Here is a 19,361-nt window from a genome sequence, read left to right as displayed (position 1 = left end):
GAGATCCGGTTTGGCCACTGATCTGATCATCACATTCGGGCATGTGATCACTACAAATTCAGAGCATGAGCCCTTCAGCGTTTGTGTAAACTTAGTTATGTCGTAAGGATTCCCTCATCCCTCCTCCTTCCACTTATCTCATTGAAAACTATACAGTATTAGTAGCTGTGTAATAAGGAAAAAAAACTACCTTAGTCTAATGCATATCTCTGCCAAGTTCATTCTAATGCACAGTTAAATTCGCTGCATGGTTCTTTGATGTGGTTGTCTTCAACAACGCAGGTGGCCCAGAGAAACCGAAGAAACGGACATTACTAGGCAAAATACGAAAGCGGCTGAGCTTCAAGAAGAACCGCTCCAAGTCAATGGAAGCTCGACCAGATGCTGATGCGCACAGCCGCAGTAGCAGCCGTAGTGTCTCCACCGACCGTGCGAAGTCAGTGCCACTTGGAAGTAAGTGTCCTTAAGCGCAATACTCACGTTTCCAACGTGCTTTTTGCTGTGCACGCGTTTCAACAGGGCTGGCCTGATGCGCACTCCCACCGCAGCTTGGCCAAACTATGTCTTTTTTTCTTGCACAAAGCAGACACTGAATTACACAAAGCTAGAAGGTTTTAAGAGTGTTTAAAAGAAGCAGCATATGCACCGCTATATGTATATTGCGAAATGTGTGCTCGTTGTACTCGCTTCAACAACCTTGCTAGATTGGTTTAATGTGCCACACACTATATAGCTTTAAATTTGTCGCCAAGATTAAAAGATACATTTGCATTAATTTTTTTTCTATGCGCTCATATTTATCTAGGATATAATAATGTGGAGCCTATAATGTCTGGCTTACATTCATTTGAAGCTTCGATGTCCTGAAACAGAGCAAGAGAAGTGTTGGAGCTAGTACGTATGCAATGGTACAGTTAGTTTGGAGCTTTCCAGCACATAAATAATGATGCTGCATAAGCCTTTTTCTTGGTGAACAATAGATTTTCGGAGGCACTGTCGCTGTTTAACACCATAGTCAAGCATGCATGGCTGAAGAGTTGAACATTTATTTAAAAGTAATTCAGGTTAAATCATTGCAAAAGTGGCACACATTATTCCGTCGATGATCCCCTAAAAATGTAAAAATTGCTTCTTTTAATGAAGGACTTTGGAAGGAGCACACATGGGAAACTTTTTGTTACCTCTTTAAACTTTAAAAACTGCATCGTTTGTTGGGTCTGACTTGAGCTGTCACCATAGCAAGTAGCTGTTGCTTTCATTATATGAAATGGCATCATCCAAATCATGATGCATACCAAATCGTACAGGTCATTACTGAGTTACTGGAAATTTAAAACTTACACAGAACTTGTTCCTCACTATTAATTTGTTTCTGTCAGAATCATCGAGCTGTATGCATTTTAAAGGAATGTTTGTGATATGTATGTTGACTGTGTCGCAGATTATAGTTCATTCAGTGGTTACTTAGTATGTGAGGGCTATAATGAAATCACTTTGCTTGTACAGTCTCGCTGCTAAAATATCCATTCGTTTCGGTTGTACTCATGATGACAGCTGATGATATGTTGTTGCTATGATTTCTAAAAACCTAGAGGTGGCCGTGTATTCTAAAAGAATGGGCAGTTATTTAAATGTGCTTTCTTTCTAATTAATATGTTTATTGAACAGACATAGAGAGGTTGACTAGTGAAAAAAATCTAGCTTATTTCACTGAGAACAAAGATTCATGCGAACAATTAATATGTTTGGTTCATGCTCTGTACAAGGCTCGACTATTACCGCAGTTAATTTTCTACAGCAACCCATGTTTTCCTTGCAACTCATCTGAATGAGTGGTAGCAAGCATATTTTCAATTTCAGCAAGTGGTAGTTTCGATAAAAGTGCGAAGTATGCGATTTGCCTTGACAAGTTTTCATTTGCTCTTGCACTAGTAGAGGAAATCCAATACACAAATACATATGTAGCGCTCAGAGTTTCAAACCATGAGGCATTATTTTAATCCAAGTGTGTTAATCTTTTGCTTCTCACTGCCAAAAATCTCACGGCACAGCTCAATAACAGAGAGCCATCATGCTTTGCTACAGCAGATAAATAAAAGGTGGATAGCCAATCTTCATAAAAGCCAGTTGAAAAAGCAAATCACATGTGAACACCTGCTGCTATGCAGGCTCTGTGAATTGTGGCCATTGCATTTCACGATTATTTGTTTGAACAGCACTGCAGCATGAAACTGCTTTCTTGCACAAATCTCTCTCGTTCTCTTTTTCCCTGCTACTCTGTCTGTCTCTCTTTTGCTCTTGCAGTCTGCAGCGTAATGGTATAAACCACTTTTCTATATTCTTTCTTCAGCAGTGCACATTTCTTGAACCACGACCTCCCTTTGACGTTCAATCTCAGTAGTTTCCTTCAGTATTGCCAAAGCTACAATGTGTAGTGAGGTGGCACCAAGTGTGCGCTGCCACTTCAGAGTACAGTACCATTAATGACAAGCTTGCTTCTGTACGAGACAGAAGTTCTGGGAGATGGAGGCTTGATGGAATGAGAAACTGTTGAACAGGAAATGTTACTGGAACAAGGGGGCTTGTCTTGATCAGGGCAGTTGCTATCCTGACAAACAGAAATTCTCTTGTTGAAATTTTGGCTCTAACAATATTTTCAATGATTTCTCATCCCATGAACCTTGCTTTGGAGTAATACTTAATGGGGTCATGACCTGCCCACTCACAGATGCACTGACGCAGAGAAATATCTCTTTGCATGCATCACATAAACATTGCTCAAACTATATATTACATTTGGTTGTTTCCTTGCAGCATGCTTCCACTTTGCCTTGTGTCTCACGTCGACTTCACTCATTGAGCGCAGGGTGTGATGTAAAGTAAACAAATACTATACCTGTGTCTGTAATGTGAATGCTTGAGCATATGACGAGGTCTCTGGATGCATCAGTTGAAGAACGCACATAAACAGGACGTTCATCAATGTAAACAATTCTGAGTGCCAATAATTGCTTGTACGTCACATTGACATAATATATTTATATTATGTATTGAGGCTTTCTGACTAACAATAATATAGTGCTGTTAACAGCGTGATTGCAGGAGAACATTGATAACACAGTTACAACAAATTATTGAATATAACAAGGTAAACTTTTAAAACTTTCAATTCAATTAATACATATCAAACTCACAGTTTTGATGAATACTGAAATATAACAAAGATATTTTCCTGTTAGATACAACATCAGTATTATGAGGTCTGATTGCTGTTTCTTTTTGATGCATTTGCGGTTCAGCGTCATGGGAAAACAATCAGAGATACAAATGCATTACGACATTGTTCAAATTCACTGTTCATTTATACTGTAGCTTCCACACTGCTGATGGGAATTACTGAGATACTGCATAGTTTTTAAATCTTGCCAGTTGAGACATGCATGGCAGAGATAACATGACACTCCTTTGTTCCTTAATTCCTCACCTTCCGTTTCTAGGGGATTTCCCACCAACCCTTTGGTGTGCCTTTTTCGTTTTCTCAGAGGCACTTAACGATTACCTTACGACTAGAAAATTTCCAGATTACTTGTCATTGGCTGGTGTCCAGATAACATAATCCTATGAGAAGGATTCACTCTATTCCCATGTTTTGTAGGCAATGAGCAATTTCGCAACTGGAGAGATTTAAAGAGAAAATGCAGAGTAGTTTTACACGCTGGTGCATCATGCAACAGCTTTTTTTTCTGCATTGGTTTGGAGCCATGTGCATGCACTCGCACAACTTATTATTTTTTCCCTCACTTCTGCGGTAGGGATATATGTGAAACCTTCTATGACTGCTTATGCCATTGAACACTTTGTTAGCTAAAGAGCGTTGTCCTAAAAAGGACTGAAAGCTTGTGAACAGTAACGATTTCTATTGTCTCTGTGAGTAAATTTTAAGTTGCGATCTGTGGTTCATATTTATATTTAATATTTTTTTCAACGTGCTCTTCTGTGTGCACATCCTAATGTATGAGGACCACTGACGGCAAAAGACAGCCTTAAAAAATTCCTGCCACTTTTATTAGCATTTAGTTTATTTTCCCCTGAGGTATGCAGGTTTTTCTGCATCGCAGCTATCAGCAATTGTGCATTTTTAGTTCCCATTGTATTCTGCAGTATAATCAGGCCACACACATCATAGGGGTACGTGAAACCGATGATTTTTGTGTGGAGAACCTCTTCAGTTTTTGTCTTAATTATCATTATTGATAAACATATACATCTCCAAATTAATGACTGTATTGCATTTTTTGACTCCGCATGCATTTCTGAGATGTTGTTGCATAAAAGGTAAGGCCTAAATTTTCTTGGACCATGCATTTATTCTCTGAGTATTTCTGCACACTTTGAGTGTACACCATCATGTGGTGAACACATCCTGAGATGTACCACACGTTCACTTACTATTTTATGCACAAAGTAATGATTTTCAACAACTTTGGCATTATGAAATCTTTATTTATAAGGAAAAGGCCATTAAGAAATGTTAGTATAGTGTTATTAGTCAGCTTTCATTTTTGGAAACTTAACTGTTGTGAATGAAAACCATAACAACCACTGCATCTGAATGCCATCATAGGAATTGCAGTCCTTGAACACCGATTTTGTAGCAGACACCACTTGTTTCCTAACTTTGCACCATCATAAAATTTAACTCGGAGCATTCTATTATTCGAAGGGTGACAAGTATGATAGGAATGACACAAGTTTGGGCATGTTGGTGTTCCCCTTCAGCCTCTTAGTGCAGTACACAACACAAATGTGAAGACAGGTGCTAACTTCCAACAGATTTACTTTCAGAAGCTTCTCATTTGTAATAGCTGCTCCATTGCCTTTTTAGGTGAAGGAGCAGCTAAAGCTTTAGGATCAGTGACACCAGACAACACAAACACCATGTTTATGTTGTTTGGTTCTCTTCTCTTATAGTATCCATGTCAGCACTCCTTACCTTTTTTCATGATGCTTCACCAAATTTCCCCTGCCAAACAGCAAGTTTTGTCTCACTGGCACTGGGTTCAGTATGTCAGACATAGAATGAACTATGGTACAGTGGAATATGCTTCGTATCAGGGATACGATGTTTATTTTTATTGTCACCTAGAAAAGACGTATCAGTATCAGGTTTATCAGTAAATTCCTTCCAGGCACTGCGACTGCTGCGCCAAGCATATCAAAGTGTTGGCTTGCATACTCGAAGCATAAAAGTGTCAAGTGGTGCTTCTAGGCATGTGTTTGTGTGTGATCTAATGTGTAGAGAATTGGCCTTCTGTGCTGGGGAAGCTGGATTTGAAACCAACTATTGGACATATGTAATCTTTTTTACCGTTTTTCGAGTGATGGAATTGTGGCTTGACATCAGAATTCCAAAATGACATACAAATGCAGTGAAAATTTCATCTTTTGATTCCTAGTGTTCACTACATTGTATCCATAGTGGTTTGCTTACAAAACGTAATTTTAATCCTACACTATCTAGCTGACTGGTTGTTCTGGTATTGAATCACTTGAAGCACTTTTTTTTGGAATTTGTTAATGATTGCATGGACAGTCACTACCTGTTTGTCGCTTCCTTGTCTGATGTTGGTTGATGATGCATTTCTGTCGTGGAACGAGTGAAAGAAAGCAAAAGGTCACTAAGCCTGGAGAAGCTAGTATATATAATGCTGTTGCCGGTATTGTTTTCCCACACGGTTTTCCCACAGCTGGCTTACAATTAGCAGTTGAGCTTCAAACTTCGATACTGAACATGAGGAATGACAGACCCACCAGACAAAATTTTTAACGAACATGTAATAAAGCAGGACCTGGCTAGAATTTTTTAATTCACTCCAGTCAGCACGAACTTCTAATTCATCGTGCCCTAACTTTCTTTTTCTTCCTCTCTTGCAAGAAAACTGTATGTTTAGCTATCAAGATGGCCACTGGCAATGGTAATTTTCAACGGCATTCACCACGTCGAACTCACACAATGTGACATTCTTGTGCCCGACTAATGTGGACACTACCCAATCAAACCGTGCATACCTGCCATCGCTGTTGCAGTGTGCCATTAAAACCCAATGCCCTTTCAATCTGCTAACACCTGTGCATTCACAAAATATTAGCTAGGAACACAGATGATAGCACCACTACATTATCACTGCTCTCACCAGCCTCACACGAATACGTGGGCTGAGCCTTAGACATATTCAGGAGCATTAACAGGATGCCTGGCACATTAATGCAATTAAATTTACTCAAGCATGTAAACATCCACACAGGTTCATATGACTGATTTGCACCGTGAAAACTGCGCTATGCTTTACCAATGCTATGTTGTGTTCATGCCTCACAAGTAAATACTGTGATCACTACCGCACTTGTCTGTCATCTCATAGCTTTTGTCCTGTTCAAAAGAGCTATTCTTTCCCCCAAGGAAGCGGTGCCTGCGATGTTTGCTCTGATGCTACCTAACACATTTATATCAGAGATGTAGCTTTCCTGTTTTCCTACGGGAAGGTAACCCACTCAGCATCACCTGGAGGTTAAGTGTTGGGGGAGGGCTAAGCTAACTGTGCGTTTATGGAGGCACACAAAACCTATAAGTCATTGTTGTGATTAAAATTTGGAAGTTTATTGATGCAGGCTTTATTCCTGCAGTATGCAACATGTTTAGAACAAAAGTCGGCCAGTTATTGGGCCTGCTTGGGGCCCAGGATGCAAAGGGAGAAGTGTGTGCTTGTTCCCCCCATCCTTGAATTAACTGACACCACCGAGTTTCTGTGCTTACGTGGATATGTACTATGAACACTTACATAATACACACCCTTTTTCAATAGATATATGAAAAGGTGACATGGCTATCTCTCTACATGGTACTCTCATGAAGTACAGGGATGACCACATATAAGGTGAACACCTCACTAGTATTCAGGCCGGTAAAACTAGAGCATTTATTCTACTTCACGAGGGAAATTTTCATTATATGATGTGTAATCAGGGTGTCGACAAACATACTAATAATTTCTCGAATTATGTATTAAACATCAGCTTCTATGAGGGCTTGAATACTGATGTGGTGTTCACCTTAGATGGGGACATCCCTGTGCATTCAATTCATTTATGGAGAGGCTATAGTGCACTTGATTTTTGCAGCATGTTTTCACAAGTCTATAGGCATATCCAGCTCCAGATATATCAAGCGATTAAACTTTCTTTAATTGTATTTGCTTCCATTTCATCACCTGTACTGTGTGTGTACCTCCAGTGACACTGCGCATAAACTCACCTAATGCTTGGCACTTATTTTGTACACCGAATGCCTAATCTTCACACAGCGTTATAGGTATGCATTGACACATCTATCAAAAACGAACATTCTTTCAATAAGCTTCTTGTATTCTTGTGTCTCCATATGTCTTGCGTTTGTTTTTAGTGCATAGCTAGCATACTAAAATGTGGGGGCCAATACACTTACCAATAGCTTGCATGTGTAATATAATAAGCAAATGTAAATAAAGCTGCCTGTTTAGTTTACGAAGGACACCAGGGAAAACCTGCTACAGACATTATATAACGTTTAAAAGAGAGAAGGAAAACTAAGGTTCATAAATAATTTGACGCTTTTATTAGCAAGAACTATCAAAGCTTCATCACATGTTCTACATTTATACTGACCCCCCATCTCCACCAGATATGAATGTGGTGTAACCCAACGTTATCTCGAGACATTGGGGAGCACAGTTAATAATGACCATATGACAGGCACAAATACTTAATTGCGTAAAAAATTTCTTATCTTTTATCTATACACATTTAACTGCATGCATATATGCACTGTAGCATTCCACTCATTGCTGCTAAATTTTGCCTTGGTGGCTGCTTAGGCAATGGACCCAATTTGGCACCGCTCATAAAACACTCATAACGCTTTGGAGCATTTGCATAGGTTATTTATGGCAAATGCTACAATAACTTTACGAGTACATCATCCATATCCTGGCCCTTTTACAAAACATGTTCGTGCTTTCACCAGTCTACTATAGCTGTTTAAGTTAGATGAAAAAGGTTAACAGGTCCCAAGGTATTTGCTTCCCTTGATTGCAGGGGGTCATTTCTGATGGGCACCAACCTTCATTTCTCACCTAATATATTAGGGAATTGCTTGTTTTATTCAATTTTCACAGCACAAGTTCTTTGTTATGCCAAATATCCTTAATAGAACGTTTTCATGTGTAGTTAAATAATTAATTTTCGCATAATATTTCAAGAAGTCCACATAAATTTCATAAAAATTTTGCATAATTCCTGCAGAAATACCATGAATTATTGTATAGCGTTTGAAAATATTTGGTGGGAATACAACAGGTGACGATATGTGTTTGTACTTGGTCATTTTTGCTGTTTTTGCTGTTTATAGTGCACATTCTCTTGTAGCATACAACACAAAACAAACGAAGCGTGGAATACGAAGAAAGGAAAAGAATTTTTTTCTTACTTCTCCGTGTTTAGTTTGTTTGCAATTTTGTAACTTGCTATTTCTTTTCCTTTGTTTTCTGTCTGTAGGAAATACTCACCTGGATGTTCCAGGTAAGATACTTTAATTATTTATACTCTTTTGCTTCTTTTGTGCCAAGGCAGTAGGCAAATTATTCTGAATGTTAATTAAAATTATGGTGGTGGTGATTTAGATTTAACTTTAACTAGTATAATTCTGTCTTGTGCTATCTGGAAGCAGTTAGCAGTTGGCCGACAGTATTCTAAATGCCAGAATGAAATAGTGAGGTCTATTGTTTCAATATATAGTGCAGAGTAAAATTAGTAATTTTCCTGGAATACTTCTTGAGGTTGCAGGGTCATAATTTTAGTAAGGAGAACAACTACTAAATGATATATCATTTTAAAGTAACTGCATTGCGATGACATGCTTACACATCACCGTATGAGACATGCATGTATATTTTATGCAAGTACCTGACTTAAGCAAATTTGTTCTTGCATAAGTGTGAGGAAGTGTTGTGTTAATCAAAATTTTCTTTGACTTAGTTGTCAATTTCAACCTGTGTGAGAGGGTGACATAGCGATTGCTTAAGAAGTCTGAGGAAGCGTGTCGTATGTGATAATGATTATGAAATAACTTACAGGAAAACAAAGAACACTAGTATGATAGTGAGATGTAATAAAGAAGTTGATGATGCCCCCCATAATGTTGTGGGTTGACTTACCTTCGTATCTGAGTTCTCAGAAATTACTGAAATGTCTTTTAGACAAATTATAGATAGAAATTGTAACATGTCAACAGGCGTTCGCAACAATGGTAGCACAAGGAGCAGCATCAGCGAGGGGTCTGGAATCAGCGCTGCCTCTAGCCGGACATATGTTAGTGACAAGTCACTACTCGTCGTCGAAGCAAAAGAGAATGGTGTCATCAGGTATGGCAATTGTATAATTGTTTAGGACACTTTTTTGATGTTTTCTAATACTCAGCATGACAAAATGGGGTACATAGCTGGTAGAGGCAAAACAGCGTGAAATAACAGGGACCAAGGAAGAGTAGACATGACACGAATGCTGACTTTCAACTGAAAATTTTTATTGAAGAAACATCATAATATACTCTTACTGCACATTAATTTATACTGCGTAATTTGTTCATAATATTAGTAAATTGTGTGTAAATAGAAGAGATCTTCACATGGTTTATCTACAGTCCACACAGTGAGGTATGAGTACCACCTTTATGGCTCTCTGTGGTGCTTGTGCTGTATCCACTTGGATAAACTGGAAAAGTTCACTGATGGTAGCACAAGATTGTATCTAAGTGCTAAGCTATTTTTCTCTGTATTATTTGTTTGATCTCTGTATCTACACCATGTTGTTAATATTTTAATTTTGTTTGTATATCAGAACCATTCACTCCTAAAAAGTCGTATAGTCATATTATTGTAGCATTTGAGCATTTGCAGACTGCTTCTGAAAAACTATTACCAGTAGTAGATGCAACTACGGCGCTGATGAGCAAGATCTGTGTCTTATGTCAACAAAATTAGTGAACCAGGTAATCAGTGAAACAAAAGAGGGTGTTTGAGGGGAGGGGATCTCATTGAGATAATGTTTTCATCCCAAAATTGTGGTGGTAGTTTAAGTGGAAAAATAAATTAATCACAGAAGTATACAAAGAAGAGAAAACGAGGTCATTTTAGAGTGAAGATAATAATGGAGGAAAAGAATTCTGAAAAATTATAAGAAAAAAAACTGATGATTGACATCACCTAGTCATGCAGTATCGGTTTAGGCAACCAGTGGAATTATCCTTGCCTAAGCTTCACAACAGGCAAGAAAGAGAGAGAGGAGAGAGAGAGAGAGAGCTGCTGAGCTACAAATTCACTCACTTCATGCAGTATATACTTGAGATGGATCACCAAAACCTGGGTGCATATATTGTAAGAGGCACTGCAACTCAAAATATTTTAATAGAACTGCTTCCTCCTCCCAGTGCAATTTCTTCATTATATATCATCTCACTGTGCCCCACAGAAATTGCGAGTGTATCTACTACGAATATAGCAAGCTGATTGTGTTCTGAATTGTCATGATCATTATCTTTTTCGAACAGTATTTGTGAATACAATTAAGCGATATTTTCTCTTTCAGGCATTACTTGATCCCTCCTCATCTGGCACATCGCAGCAAGTGGCGAAGGAAAGGCGTCAAACTGCACATTTTCAATGATCATGTATTTGTGGCCAAGCATATCCCAGGGTAAGCACAAATTTACATTATTTATAGACCATGTACGCTATTCCTTATGAGGAAGGGAATGCACTCATGTTCATGTCCATGACTATAAAAGCCACTAATAGAAATTATTAAGTACTTAATAAGCCAGAGTGATTATGCTAGCTGTGATGATTATCAATTGAAAAACATTGCAAATAGCTATGAAAGATTATGCGCAAGTCTTGGAAAATATTGCAGCTTGCCCATGAATGTGTATTTGGTTTGTCAGTGCTATTAATGCAATTAGCACTCTGGCAACTTTGCACATTTTTTGGTGTGACATCTTTTTCTAAACTCTGTCGTGCCAGCTTGGGTCACTGTATATCTGCAACCTGCATATGGTGTCCAAACTTCGGTCATGTGCACTTTATGAACATTGTTGGCCAACGCTTCAGTAGGTATGCATGTGTGCCATAGAGTAATGTATAAATAGAGAAGCAGAACAAAAGACAAGCAGTGAAGAAGTCAGCAACAGAAAAATTAAGAAGTCAGCAGCAGAGAAGTGAAAAAGGAGGCATCAAAAGCAGCCAAGTATGGAAAGAAAGCAGTGCAGGGGACACTGTGTGACCAGAATGTGCACTGAGTGAGGACCTTTAATCAACTATAGAGATAGGTGAAGATCATAGTTATCGAAAATTGGAGAAGTTGGCCACACAGAAGTGAAGAATTCAGCAAAAGCTGCATTATTTCTATGCTAGTTATATTAACATTGGCATTCATAGTAAGGTGCTGTGCTACAAGTCTTCCTTAGGATTCTGCTCTCTTGGCCTATGTCTGTGTTTGCTGTGTTCACTATAAGAATGTGTTGTTAATAAAACCGATTACCTTCAACCGATTCTGTGTTTTGATAAACATTCAGTGTTCATGTACCATTTTAAGCAAGCCTGGTCAGAATTTCTCAAGTCTACGGTCATACGACCGTGGGGCATCGTACTGATACTTTCATTTTCACTTTTAGAAATTGATACTTGCTAAGTTTGTGAAAAGTCTGAAAACAAGAAATTCTAGGGCTAGGTATACATTTTGTCAAAGTTAAAATGTTTAAGAAGATTTAATTCCAGAAAATTTGAAAGCTCTAAGATGTTCTATTTTTGCCAAGGTAACACTGCATTTATATTCTTATTGTTGCAGCGGGGTTCAATGTCATGTTTGTTCAAGGCTACTGACAAGAAGGCTAGGAAAACAAGGTTACGTCTGCAGAGGTTGGTATTCCTGCTATTATGGCATTTTCTGTGTTAATGAAGATTTGAAAGGAGGGAGCATGGGATACCAATTGCTTTTTGCATAGTTCCGGTTACAGAGCTTGTAGTACTGTGTGTCTCCTGTTCCTATACCAAGGCATCCTGAACAATTTCAGGTTGTAACCTGCTTTGCCACAAGTCTTGCCATGTGAAAACAGAAAGCGTATGCAACAACAGCTCTGTGGCGACCATGCAAATGTAAGTATGAAGAGCTTTACTGCAGTTTGGCACAATGACATATTGATAGGTTAAAGAGTATAAAAAGTTACACCATCTCCCGCTAAAGGGGACCATGAGGCGATGCGAAGCCGGAGCACTTACACGATCGCGTTCCGTTGGCGTTCGTTGGGCATGCTACCGACCTCGCGTCGTGGAACGCGAAGAGGGACGCTACGCGCGTCGTATCTTCCATCTAGCCTGGCCGTTAATTCTCACAGGGCGAGCGGGGAACGCGGTCGACAGGCGGGTGAGAGGGGGGCAGCGTAGGAGAGGAGAGAGAAGGGAAGGGGACGCTCATGCGCTCGAGCTCATCGCGGCGTTGCGCAGGAGAGGATTTCGGCATGTCTAGCCCGCGTTTCAGAGGAAGAGTGGAAAGGGGGAGGGGAGAGGGGAAGTGGATAGGGTATGGGAGAGGGGAAGGGGAGAGGGAAAGTGGAGAGGGGTAGAGGACAGGGGGAATGGTGAGGGGGAGTGGAGAGGAGATGTGTGGAGAGGGTATGCGCATGCACAGTCAGGGTGGTCACGCCGCACACCACCACCGGATTGAGCTCCGCCAAGATACTTCGCATCTAAAAACACACCATCTCCCGCTAAAGGGGATCATGAGGCGATGCGAAGCAGTGTTTCGGCATGTAGAGCCCGCGTTTCAGAGGGGGAGTGGTGAGGGGGAAATGGGAGAGGAGGAAGTGGAGAGGGCGAGGTAGAGTGGAAGGGAGAGGTGAAGTGGAGAGGGTTGAGGGGAAATGGGAGTGGGGGAAAGGGGAGGGGGAAAGGGAAGTGGAGAGGGGAGGGAAAGGGGAGGAACGGGGAGAGGGGAAGTGGAGAGGGTTTGCGCATGCGCAGTAAGGGCGGTCACGCCGCACGCCACCACCACCGCCACCGGATTGAACTCCGCTATAAGATGCTTCACATCTAAAAATCAGTTGCTAATCTACATCTCTCTTTAACATTAAAATCATTATATTCATTATATCATTATATGAGCACACAAATCATTATATGAGCACACAATAAAGTCCGAGCACTCACATTTGATGGCAGTGTTGTCCTAGATCTAGCCATTTGATTTCAAAATCCCTTACTTCACTTAAAGGGGTACTGACACAAAAAATTTCGGCCTTGCGTTTTTTTGCTGCAATGTGTTGCTGGGGGCCTGTTAGTCATAACACGGCACATCGTTTGCTGCAGCGCGCGACAGATAATTAATTAGACTCCTCATTACCGGCCAGTGTCCGTTTAGGTTTCAAAAACGACAAGCCACCGGGTGCAACTATCACCACCTAGCGGGTGCGGCGCTTGATCACATCAGCACACAGAACTATAGACGCACTTCCGCGCGGTTTGCGAACAGCCGCCGGGCTAGAGTCGAGCAGTAAGCTGCTGGAGCGAACGTGGCAAAAAAACATGGCGGTTATGATGTCATCATAACTTGTAGCGTGGTCACGTGAGGGAAGTAGGGGGTCACCAAGGGTCGCCTTTGAAGGTGTCGATAGCCCGAGTGTGTCGATCGCTCCCGCAAACTTCAAAATTAATTTAGAATACCTTCCAAGCTATATTCGCTGTTGATATTTTGCAGATGATATACGCATGTTCACGGGAATCGATCCCGCAGGCTATCTCGGCCGCAAAATTTTGTGTCAGTACCCCTTTAAACATGCCTTGAGCCCTGCATTTGCTGAAAAAGCTGGCTATTTCAAATTATTTCAGTGCAAACAATAAACTAGTTTTTTTTATAAACACATTTTAAGGGCCTGATAATTTATACTTTCTTAAAGTTCATAAAGTTTCTTTTCACTTATTTTATGGCAAACATTTTATTGAGTGTATTAATCCTGCAGCCTGTGAAGTATAAATAAATAAATGAATGAATTGATTAATTTATTACTTGATTTCTCTTTTGTCATATAATTATACATGCTTGATTACAACATGGGCTCAAGACTTAGGTAACAAATTAGTTCACAATCATCAAAGTGGTTCATTATAGTGCAGTTACACAAGAAAGCTAAAGAATAAAACTCGGAGTGACAGTGTTGGTGATATGGAATCGTTGAATTCAGAATGTCAGTAGAGCGAATGTTTCGAGAAGTCTTCATTGGAGCAGCAACTGTTGCAACAGTTTCTACGCTGATGAAGATATAGGATGTGCTGGGGAGTTATTGTATAAACCATTGAATGTTATGATCAACGATGTTGCACTAGATACTTTTGATGCAATAATATTTAAAGAGAAAATTATACAAGATTACCTTTACATTAATTACAACACTTCCGCATGTTTATAGATGATTACAACAAACTCAGTCATTTTTATGAATACGTCTGTGCACTTTAACGTTCACATAACCTGATGTCCTAACTGACCTAGGTATATTTGCATCTGTGCTGACGCTTATGCCCATGCATTTGTAATTTATATATATGTATATATGTATCATAGCTTTCAAAAAATATTTCTGTACAATCAGAGTTTAGCTACAGTAAGTGACGATGTTTCTGAATTTTCTTACACCAGTTAATTTCACTGCCTTTTTTTTAACAAAGCCTGATATTTTAACTTTCTTTTCACAGGGATGTAAGTTGTATATTTATTGCACTTCATTATATGTTTTGTTTTTCTGTTTTCTTTCTTTAAAAGTATACTAGAGATAAGTCATTATTCTGCAGTCATATAGGTGTATTATACTTCAGGTACCGAAATGTTGATGTGCTTGTAGACAACCAACATTTTCAACAAAGAAAGTGACCACAATAGGAGAGGTTGCTATACCCAAGCTAATCTGGCTGCATTTCTTGCTAAGTTATGTACACATGATTGAAACTATCTGAGTAATTATCATTTGTGTAAGTAGCTTGTCTGAAAGAAACTCCTGAAAATTTGGGAAATTTACACTGGAAGGCTAACATTTGTCATACAGTATTGATATTCTCACATTCTATTGTGATTAACCCTACCTAGCTGCTACAACACCCCACATAGTGTTCTATTCATGTAAAATATGAATAGACTGCCTGTGACGCTATATTTTTTATATAGAGCATACCATTTTGTAATATATTGCATTAGGCATTGTAAGGATACCATAGCATGCCTCCTCTTCCATTAAATGCAACTGTAGAATGAAAATGTTCTTACATTGTCAGGAAATCGATGGGCAGATTGAAGCAAACCTTGTTGAATTTCGAAGGATAACTGGGCTTATGCGCCTGGTTTGCACAATTTATTTCAGCACTCAACAGCTCAGTAAATTTCCCCTAAAATTTGAAAAGCTTTAGAACTTGAAGCATACTGTTTACAGATGTATGCCTGCCCACATAAAGAAGATGTGTCAATTAAGTTCATTACATCTCCTTGAGTGTCTTTAAGTACAAGATATCAATGTATTAATTTACAGTCTTGTCTGTTAGTTCTAGAGCTGTGCGAATAGCAAAATTTTGGGTGCAAAGTGAATTCGAATATTGAAGTGTGAGTGCGAGTCAAATCGAATATTTTTCGAATATTTCTAGAATATTTTTCGAATACTTCGAAGCGAAATGGCAGAAAAAAAAGTTTGAGAGGATTTCTAAGCATCGTCTTATGTGATAGCAACATGAAAGTGTTTCTTTTCGCTAGGTTGAAACGCAGTGTAGAGGCCGAACTGTATTTATGTACATGATTTGGTGCAAGCAAAGTGTTGCCGACAACACTTTACACGTCGTAGGCAAAGATGCCATTTCCTCAGCTTCTCCTCCTCTTTCAACTTCTGTGAAAGCCCAACTGATGTGGCAGACAAGGGTGTGCTCCCTTCAAGTCCGGAGTTCCAAATCTGCCTCGTAGACGTCGATATATAAGAATATCTGAAATTTTGGATGCTAAAAAGCTTTGGCATCCGATTTTCTGGACTTCCTGCCCAGATTTCAGGTCCCAAACAGCAATAATTGAGCCCCCACCTCTGCCACATCTTTCATCTCCATGTTGGAACCAGCCTTTTTTTGAGTTAATACTTGCGACCGTAGCGGAGCTGGAAAGGCAGCTTTGCCGCAATGCGGGAGTGTGATGAGGTGAAGCATATTGAAAATATAGGGACCACTTCTAATTGGACATTACTGTCTCTTGGCTATGTTCGACCGTAACGGAGCTTGAAAGACAGCTTTGCCGCAATACGAGTGTAATGAGGTGAAGCATATTGAAAATCTGAAGGGGTCACTTTCAATCGGACGTTGACTGTATTTGTCTTTGGGAAGTTCGAATAGTTCGAATAGTAAAATTCCAGTGCGAATCGAATCGAATAGCAAACACTATTCGAAAAATATTCGAAATTTCGAATATTTGCACACCCCTAGTTAGTTCTCATTAATATTGTGTCTAACAAAGAAAACGAGCCCTTAAAATTCATGTTCTTTCCTTCAGTCTTTGCCTAGTAGTTACTTCAGCTATGTAAATTTGACAAAATAGTAGTTTATTTGATAGTAAGTAAGATATAATGCAATAATTTTGTATATTTGGACACCTTTACAATTGCCATTTATACCACTTAGCTAGGATATGAAAAAATTATTTTTGTTAATTTTTCTGGAGAATTTGATGGGCTAAGCCAAAGTTGCACATAAGCAGTCAGAAAATGCAGAAATTTTTTTTGCTATAAATCTTGTACATATTGGTTTATTGTTTGACTAGTTAGAATTATCTGCAATTCTTGAGAGGAAGGAGATGATATATGAAATATTGACCTTAATTAACAACGCTATGTCATACACCTTATTAGTGCATTACTTATCTTTTACAATGTGTTACGTTATGAAGTGCGGCCTTTTTCCTATTTCTCAAGAAGCATCCGTATGTGGATTGCAAGAAAAACTAAGCACACTTTGCGTTTCTGCATTATGCTGCTTTGGAGTATTAATCAGCAGGCACAGGAAATTAAACACAGTTTTAAATGCAACAAAGATTTTTTGGGAACTTTTCCCAGATTGTGGTATGGTCTTTTGGTATCTGACTTCTTTCACCAAGTGATTGAAGTTGTCTACTAGCTTAGACCTCTAGGTACGTGCTGGCTGCTGTCTTAATATGCAAGAAACACTAGTTATGTGGCTGAATAGACAACTTATTGCTGGCTGCTGTCCCGTTTAGTAGAGAACCTAGGTCTCTGTGCATGGTGCCTGCGGCTATGCATTTGAACAGACACAGCACTGCATATATGATATTCGCATGCATTCGTTCTTGGATGCAATTCCTCTGGATAGATTTGCAAAGACAACACAAAGAGTATGTAGATTTGGGCCCCTTTAGTCACAGTGTCTCTATATCAAGATGCGACTTGCATTTAAATATTTCTGATTAGTGACGATATGATAGAATCTCGAACATAACGTTGTATGCAAGTGGTACTATATTTTAACCAAATCAATATAGTAACACGCTTTAGTACAGAGAATATAATGGGAAATAATTGCATTTTAAAAGGTGCACGTGTTATCGAGTACAATGAGAAGTTTGATGTCTGACATGCAAAGCACCAACAATCTTTAACCAGTGTGTTTCCTGAGTCATCATTAGAGCTAAGCGTTGACAGCTGGGCTAGTTGGCTCTGGTGAATACTGGGAAACATTCTACTGGCAAACAAAGACATGGACAGGATAGGAAGACATACGAGGCCAGTTGTGTGTTGAAGTTGAAGTCTGGCTCAGAGGCTGGGTCCGAGCTAGTTGGTACACTGACGTTATGAAGCCGTTAAGCGCACAAAGACGGGAACAAGAAGACGACACACAGAGCGCTCTGTGTGTCATCTTCTTGTTACCGTCTTTGTGCGCTTAACGGCTTCGTAATTGAAGTCTGGTGTTGTGAAAAGCTGCAAGTCATCTCACTTGTGCCCGCGCATCGCCTTATTTTCACGCATGGTGCTTGGTGCTTATCCGTTTCTTTCGAACTGTGCACAAGAAAGCTGCGATATCAACCTTTTCTTTGTCTAGTAAGCATAAAACTCAGGGGCTGCCACTTCGGAGCTTCTTCTTGCAGACACAAGAAATAGTAGTTATTAACGCCTCTTTATAGTTTAAGAAAGAAACACATAAGCATTACCCATCGCACACAAATATTAAGTCGTCTACTTGTGTATTTCAGAATGCTTGCCGAATTTTCTGGCCAAATTATGCTTCTGCGCGCCTTCATTCGAATTTCGTCACTTCCCTGTCACGTGCCATCCTGGTGTTTCGCCATGCTTTGTGCGCGACGGGCGCGATCAGTTTCGATTTCGCCCTTGAAAGTCAATGATGAATATCTCGAACTACGTGCAACTTTCGTGATTTCTAAAAAATGGGTGTGCCATAAATTGGCACGCACTACAACTTTTTAATTTAAACACCTGCCCTCAAGTCAGTAATTAAAAAGTTAATTAATGAGCTTTCGTTAATTAGTGGCAACAATGTCATATTAACTCCAACAAAGTTCTTCCACCTCGACATAGAGTTCATGTTCAACATAGAGTTTCCGCCTCAACACAGAGTTCATGAAAAGGGCAAGAGGCTTACTGTCATAGGATTTTTATAGAAAAATATGTATTGTCTAAAAGAAACACCCTGTATTAATGTGGTAGCACCGTTGCCACAGCTTGATGGAGACACATTCTATAGAAGTTGTAGCCAGGATACCATGGATACTAAGGAGTTTAAAGTGAAGCTGGATACTTAGCAAAGTTAAAATGAAGCTTATTTTGTATGTATGTGTGTGCACACATATGGTTATAGACGAGATATTTTGCAGTGTTATGTTACACCTTTTGTCCTTTTTTCCTATTGTATTTTTGTAGGTTTGAGTTTTCATTTTTCTTTCGGGAGTCTGGAAGCTGCTGGGAGAAATGCACATGAATGATTTGCGTCCTGAGGCAGGCTTACCTTTTGTTACCTGCACTTTTGGCCAATATGCAGCACGCTTATTTAAAAATTAGTTCTACATCTGTCTTGCACTTGTTAATATACCATGTTGATTTCTACCGAATATTGAAGCGACTTATCAACGTTTATATCAACGTGCTATGTGAAATATTGCTAATCCTATCTCATGCATTTACACTAATGTACATACTTCATTTTTATGGTAGATTGAGGAATGATATTAAGCTT

At 39.4% G+C, this 19,361-nt stretch overlaps 1 protein-coding gene across 7 annotated transcripts in view; it reads left to right on the top strand.

Moving 5' to 3' along the window:
* LOC119393248 (uncharacterized) overlaps positions 1 to 19,361 on the top strand; it is a 164,204-nt gene that overhangs the window by 142,383 nt on the left and 2,460 nt on the right. For 4 of the 7 annotated variants that reach the window (XM_049416166.1, XM_049416165.1, XM_049416163.1 and 1 more), the window contains 5 exons: positions 283 to 457; positions 9,306 to 9,455; positions 10,678 to 10,785; positions 11,935 to 12,005; positions 12,161 to 12,242. In XM_049416166.1, the coding sequence (XP_049272123.1) occupies positions 283 to 457; positions 9,306 to 9,455; positions 10,678 to 10,785; positions 11,935 to 12,005; positions 12,161 to 12,242 (586 nt within the window). Of the gene's footprint in view, positions 1 to 282; positions 458 to 8,589; positions 8,614 to 9,305; positions 9,456 to 10,677; positions 10,786 to 11,934; positions 12,006 to 12,160; positions 12,247 to 19,361 lie in introns of all 7 variants that reach the window. The other 3 variants (XM_037660167.2, XM_049416161.1, XM_049416162.1) reach the window with 3 other exon arrangements.

Source organism: Rhipicephalus sanguineus, chromosome 5 (assembly GCF_013339695.2).
Source record: "Rhipicephalus sanguineus isolate Rsan-2018 chromosome 5, BIME_Rsan_1.4, whole genome shotgun sequence".
Taxonomy (NCBI): domain Eukaryota; kingdom Metazoa; phylum Arthropoda; class Arachnida; order Ixodida; family Ixodidae; genus Rhipicephalus; species Rhipicephalus sanguineus.
Note: the sequence above shows the minus strand (reverse complement) of the source record. Positions and strands in the feature narration are given on the sequence as shown.